Genomic DNA, 5,846 nt, shown 5'->3' on the forward strand with positions numbered 1-5,846 from the left:
CCGGTCAGTATAATCGCAATGTTAGACCTACTTAGCCTAACAGGTCTGGACACTTTCTGAAACAAGGCTCTTGCTTGACATGTATAAGAGGTTGTGGTAAAGATGGAATCAGTTATTCTCTTGAACAAAATGCGAGAGACCTGTTAAGGTAACTGGAGACAGGAACCAACACCCCTGAAATTCACAGTATGGTGTCTGATGCCTGTGGTATGCGAGTTCAAAAGGCTGAAATATAAGCTGGCACTCAACACAATGGCAAAGTGAGCCAGAAATCAATCAACTACTGTGATACTCCATATATTTCATATTATTATCATTTATTCTTTTTGGTGATACAGGAAGTAACAGAACAAGTGATTAAACAGAAAGAGACAGAACAAAAATACATTAAGATAAGCTTTAAATACAAGTAGCAGGCATGTGCACTGACAACAGTGTAACAACAAAGCCTCCATGTCAAATGAAGATTTTATTTTTTTTTTTTGCTGTTTCTTTAGTATTTAGCTCTATTATTTATCCACAGAGGTGGTTGGGTGGTTTAGACTTATATTTTAAATAAAACCTTAGCCCTCTCCCTCTCTGTATAGACAATATACAGGCTGAAAGAAGAACCCATCATAAAGTTTGTTAGTAAGGTGTTGGGCCACCATGTGCCACCCGAACATCTTCAGTGTACCATGGCATTGATTCTCCAAGTCCATGAACACGTTGGTCTAAAATCTTCAATAGGTGTTCAATTTGATTGAGATCTTTGACTGTGAAGGCCACAGCCTATGATTCGCACCATTTTCACACTCATCAAACCATCATGATAAGGCTCTGTGGTCACCTAGCTTTCTTTTTCAAAGGCATTTTATTAGCATTCCTTACAAAAATTGTTGTACAAGTAAAAACTTTTTTTTCAACCCAGATGTTTGAGTAATTTAAGCCTGATCATTGGTCGCAGCCTTAAAATGTCTGCATTTCAACAGCTTGGTGCCAGTTCTGCTTTCTCAGTAATTGCCTCATCACCTCTTAAATCAAAACTTAGTACAGGGTCAAAGCTCCAGGGCCCTGAGCTACCAAAGCCATCAGTTTCAAGTGAAGATTAATTTAAACATCCTTTAAAAAACAAACAAACAAACAAAAAAACCCCCCCTTGATAGGTAAAGTACCAATTAAAATCAAGCTCTAGGGTGAGACCCCGTTTGTTTACATTAGATAAAGCTGATGACTGGACAACAAAGCCCAATATATATATTTTTAATTCATTAGTTTACTCTTTGGCAGGTTAATCAACACTGATCTTAATAAAATAGGTATGTATATGCAAAAACATCTCAGCAATGTACGACTGCCAGGTAGGACATGCTTTCAACACATTTACTGGAGGACAATTATTTACCGTCACAAGAAATGGGTTGGGCACTGTAAAGCTCGGCAACACCTTGTACTTTTAACTGTAAAATACATTTTGTCTTACAATGTTTTCTTTCAAACTGACAACTGAATTAAATCAATGGCATGTTTCTTACAAAGTTTATTAAAATTCGTCCCCTAAAAACACACACACACACACACACACAAAAGTCAACTTAGCTTTAGTTTGATTCAAGATTCTGTCGTACTTACTGTTCGTGCTTTTATCTTGCATGATGGATTAGAAGAGGAAGCTCATTTTACTTTACATTCTTTGCATAATTAAAAAGTGTAAAAACCGGTTATACAAAATTATAACAAATATTTGCTAGTACGGAAACCTTCACATTCTGTAAACAATTTCAATGCTTTGTTGGTGAAATTACACATTATGGTCAAAAAAACTGAATAAACATCCTGAAATACAGCAAAGAAAAAGCAAATATACAGCACTTGAATCAAGTAGATTAAATTTACCTTCATCCACTTGCCACAATTCCATCGAAGTGTCAATATTCCAGTAAGTGTTTTCTTCCTGCATCAATCTTAAAGAGTAGAGTGCAGCTAAATTTGGGCACACACAGAATGGAGTTAAACTGGCTCAACCAGAGACTGTGCAGAAGTATGACAATAGCTGCACGTCAGGGGAAGGGCTAAGGAAAAGTGGTAAGAATAATCCTAGTTAAGCTCAAATGAAGCAACCTCCATTTAAAATTCTTTGCCAAGCTTTACAGTTTATCTAACACCTGATAACAAAACACAAGACTGGGAAGGCTGAGATGTTTATTTATTCAAAGATCAAAATGTTAAATTCTGAGGAATGATGGTACAACAGTCTTTATTTGCCAAAGTTCTTAGAAAAATTGTGGCACTTTCCTGCCAGATGGTTTATACTCAGCAAGACATTTTTTTTCTGCAAAGTTGTTCCTTTCTGGTCAAGTTTTTAGTAAATGTTAAACTATTTCACAACAACTCCACACCACATTAATGTCAAATGCATTTATATTTGGTCAGAAAACAAAGAGTCGGTCCCAGCCTAAGAGAGGAAAGGTGTCCATTCAGGAAGGAGGTCCCTGGAGTTTTGGTCAAAAGGAAGGCCTTCTTGTTCTTTGGACCTTCTTTCAGGCAGTTGGATACCAAAAAAAAAAAAAAAAAGACGCTTCTTCACTCCTTATACTTCCTGAGACTGAAGCCAAATCTGCCCATTACTGGCCATTTTTTACATTAAGCATTTTCTCCTGTGATGAGAAGAAAAACCATCAACAGTTAAAGAGTCGGGATAATTAGCAAAAACCCCGAAAAGTAATGTGCAAGAACACAGATGCATTTGTAGTAAGTTATATCTCTTACTTTGATCATGGTCTCCAGCTTGATGGCATCAATAGCAAACTTGCGGATGCCGTCAGACAGTTTCTCTACAGCCATTTGGTCTTCATTGTGCTGCCAGCGGAAAGTCTTTTCATCAAGGTGAATCTTCTCCAGATCACTGGCCTTGGCTGCAAAACAAGACCAAAGTCGATGCAGAAATACACTCACAGGCCACTTTATTAGGCACACCTGCATGTACTTCAGTGCAACACCTCCGCCTTAACTCCTGTTTATGAAGCTCAAAATGTTTGTTTTTGATGAAATTGTCATAAATGTATAAATTCAATTATGTTTATTATTGAGATCATAGTTACAGAGGTGTTCCTAGTATTTTGACCCTCTCATGTATGTAGCTGGAGATGACATATAGACGCCTCTAAAACTCCTTCATGGTTGCCATTTGAAATGACTACTTGTAGTTAAAAAATGGTTCTTGTAACCTTCACTAGGTAGGGCTAATTTACAGACAGTTTGACAAAAGAGGTAGAAAAGCTGGACTAACGGCAGAAAGGCTGTAAGTAGGAGACTGTCGTGGCAGGACATAATCTAGCTGAGAGACCCTGCATCCTGTCCTATCTTCATTTGATTTACCAGGCTGTGTGTAAAAACTTTATTAAGACACTTTTATGGTCAGATTGCAGTCATTTGGGGTTTGATCTGTTAATGGATATAGTCAAGCTTCTTCCCGTTTTAGCCACCATTTCTAATTCACTAAATGTCCATGCACAATAAAATTAAAATGGGAAGTTATGCGGGATGGGGAGTATTTTGCAGAAAGGCAACCTTTGGGTTGCAAAACATTACCGTTCTCCTTATTGAGCAGCTCTGTGACAACACTATGGTCCTGGTTGAGCTCTGCTAGCAGCCCGGGGGAAATGGTGAGCAGGTCACAGCCTGCCAGGGCTTTTATTTGCCCTGTGTTTCTGAAGGAAGCACCCATCACCACAGTGCTGTAGTCAAATTTCTTGTAGTAGTTATAAATCTTGGTCACACTCAGCACACCTAAGTGAAGAAGAGGATGAATGAAAAATTAAAAGCCAAGATACATTAAATATCATTATACCAGCATCTCTGGTTTGCATAGTCACCATGATGCAGCTACTTCTCAGGGCATGGCGACATGTATACAAAATAGTCAAACTTATTTTCTCAATGAATGCGGTTTTCCCTGTGCCTATTTGACTGGCATGAAGTGGACGGGGTTCAATTGAAAAAGGTCATGTATTACTGTGCACCAATCAGGATTTAGCTAAACTTTAAAATCTGATCACAAAGAGTTGTTTGATCATTGCCAGTCAAATGTGATCACACCACACGCACACAATCCTGATCAAGTCAGGGACAGTGTGCGAGGACTGGCAGACTGTTGTTGTGGTGGTACCCATTTTTTAAACCTCAGCACCTTTTAAAATGTGGGTGTAAGCTGGCAGTGGCTGAAAGTGAGAACCCCATCCTTCCATTATACTGACAAGGTTCAGTGGTGGTTATTTGACTTTATTCTCTATTTGATATGCAAAACATTTTCCCTCACTGATTTTGGCCAATTATCTACACTGCTGGTCTCAGGACTCCAGTAATTAATGTGTAGGAGAGCATTACAGCAAGATAAATGAGAATACAATGTATTAATCTTAAAATAAGGCAAAGCATAGAAAGTAACCCATTTTCAACAACACCTTGCCGTCTTAGCCAGTCATGAGCTATAACTAACTTCAACTTAAGACTTGTTTTCACATCAATGCAGGTTTCATAATGCTAAGGACAGTCTTTATTACCTGGGTCTTCATGTGGCTCAAAGCTTTTGCGGTCCGTGTTCTCCTTGTACCAGTCGAGAATGCGTCCAACAAAGGGTGATATAAGTGTTACCTTTGCTTCTGCACAGGCCACAGCCTGAGCAAAGGAGAACAGCAGGGTCATGTTGCAGTGAACACCGTGCTGCTCCTCGAGCTCCCTGCACCAAAAGAAAAGCAAGCATTTTATTTAAAAACATCACAAACACTATTATATTCACATACAAACTTATTCTTCTTCTCCTCCAAGTTGTGGCACCAAGCCCCAGAATAAGACATATGGCAGTTTTCTCAAGGTGAGGACTTATGCTGCTTAAATACACTGAACTGGACTGAGACCACCGAGTTAATAGATACAGGTGCCAATTGATGCAGGTTAGTCGGTTTTACGGTGGACAGCTGTGCTCCTTTTGGTTTTTAGTGTTTTTTTTGGACATTTTTGCCTTTATTTATTAGTGGGTAGGGGAAAGGAAGACAGAGAGAACGGGAGACCTGTGACAAATGTCAGTGGCTGAGCCGGTGACATTGTGCATGTGTGCACCGCTGTAACCATTTGGTTACTGGGGAGCCCCCATGGCTGTGTGCTCTTTATAAACATCAGTCATTGACTGAATCTTCACAGATATACTAACAATTAAGACTTCAGTCCAGTGGGTCAATATCCAAGTTAATTTATTATGTAAAACATGAATCTAGCTCTTGATGATCAAATTTCAGCTTGGTGCTCTACCGCTGTGCTGCTTGTTTTTGTTTTTAAGTATTACAGATAATAAATGTGAAATGAGGGAGAAACCGATAACAAAGGCCTCTGATTGTACTGAAACTGGGGATACTGTGGTTCACGGTCATGTTTTTGTTAGTGGAGCCAACTTTATTTCAGACAAAGTGGTTCATCTCCACTGTAAGACACTGAAGAAATGTTGCTCTATGTATCCTCAGTCAAAAAAAAAGAAAGAAAGAAAAAAGAAGAATATCAAAACTATCTAAAACATTATGAATCCCCATCAACATAATAAATTCTAAAAACAAAACTGACCGACATGACTCAGGCATAATAAATGGTAGATAAGCACAGCTGACACATGGCGAGCACTTAATACTCACTTGCCCGCCTGGATTCCCTCCCATGTTGATGACAGTTTGATGAGCACCCGCTCCTTGCTGATGCCAGCCTCTTTGTAGAGAGCGATGAGTTTCAAGGCCTTGGCAACCATTTCATCTTTGTCGAAAGATAGTCTGTTTGGGGAAACACATCCATTAAGCATTTAAGCCTAATTTTAATTATTTACT

The 5,846-nt window shown here is 38.9% G+C and overlaps 1 protein-coding gene across 1 annotated transcript in view; it reads right to left on the reverse strand.

Annotated features, from left to right (window-relative positions):
• Nucleotides 1-2,167: 2,167 nt before the first annotated feature.
• taldo1 (transaldolase 1) overlaps nt 2,168-5,846 on the reverse strand; it is a 9,007-nt gene continuing 5,328 nt past the window's right edge. The window contains exons 4-8 of the mRNA XM_020608803.1: nt 5,661-5,792; nt 4,542-4,717; nt 3,571-3,768; nt 2,749-2,894; nt 2,168-2,636 (exon numbers count right to left, since the gene is read on the reverse strand). Coding sequence (XP_020464459.1) covers nt 2,604-2,636; nt 2,749-2,894; nt 3,571-3,768; nt 4,542-4,717; nt 5,661-5,792 — 685 coding nt within the window. The 3' untranslated portion in view covers nt 2,168-2,603. The remainder of the gene's footprint in view (nt 2,637-2,748; nt 2,895-3,570; nt 3,769-4,541; nt 4,718-5,660; nt 5,793-5,846) is intronic.

The sequence above is a fragment of the Monopterus albus genome, unplaced genomic scaffold (genome assembly GCF_001952655.1).
Source record: "Monopterus albus unplaced genomic scaffold, M_albus_1.0 scaffold95.1, whole genome shotgun sequence".
Taxonomy (NCBI): domain Eukaryota; kingdom Metazoa; phylum Chordata; class Actinopteri; order Synbranchiformes; family Synbranchidae; genus Monopterus; species Monopterus albus.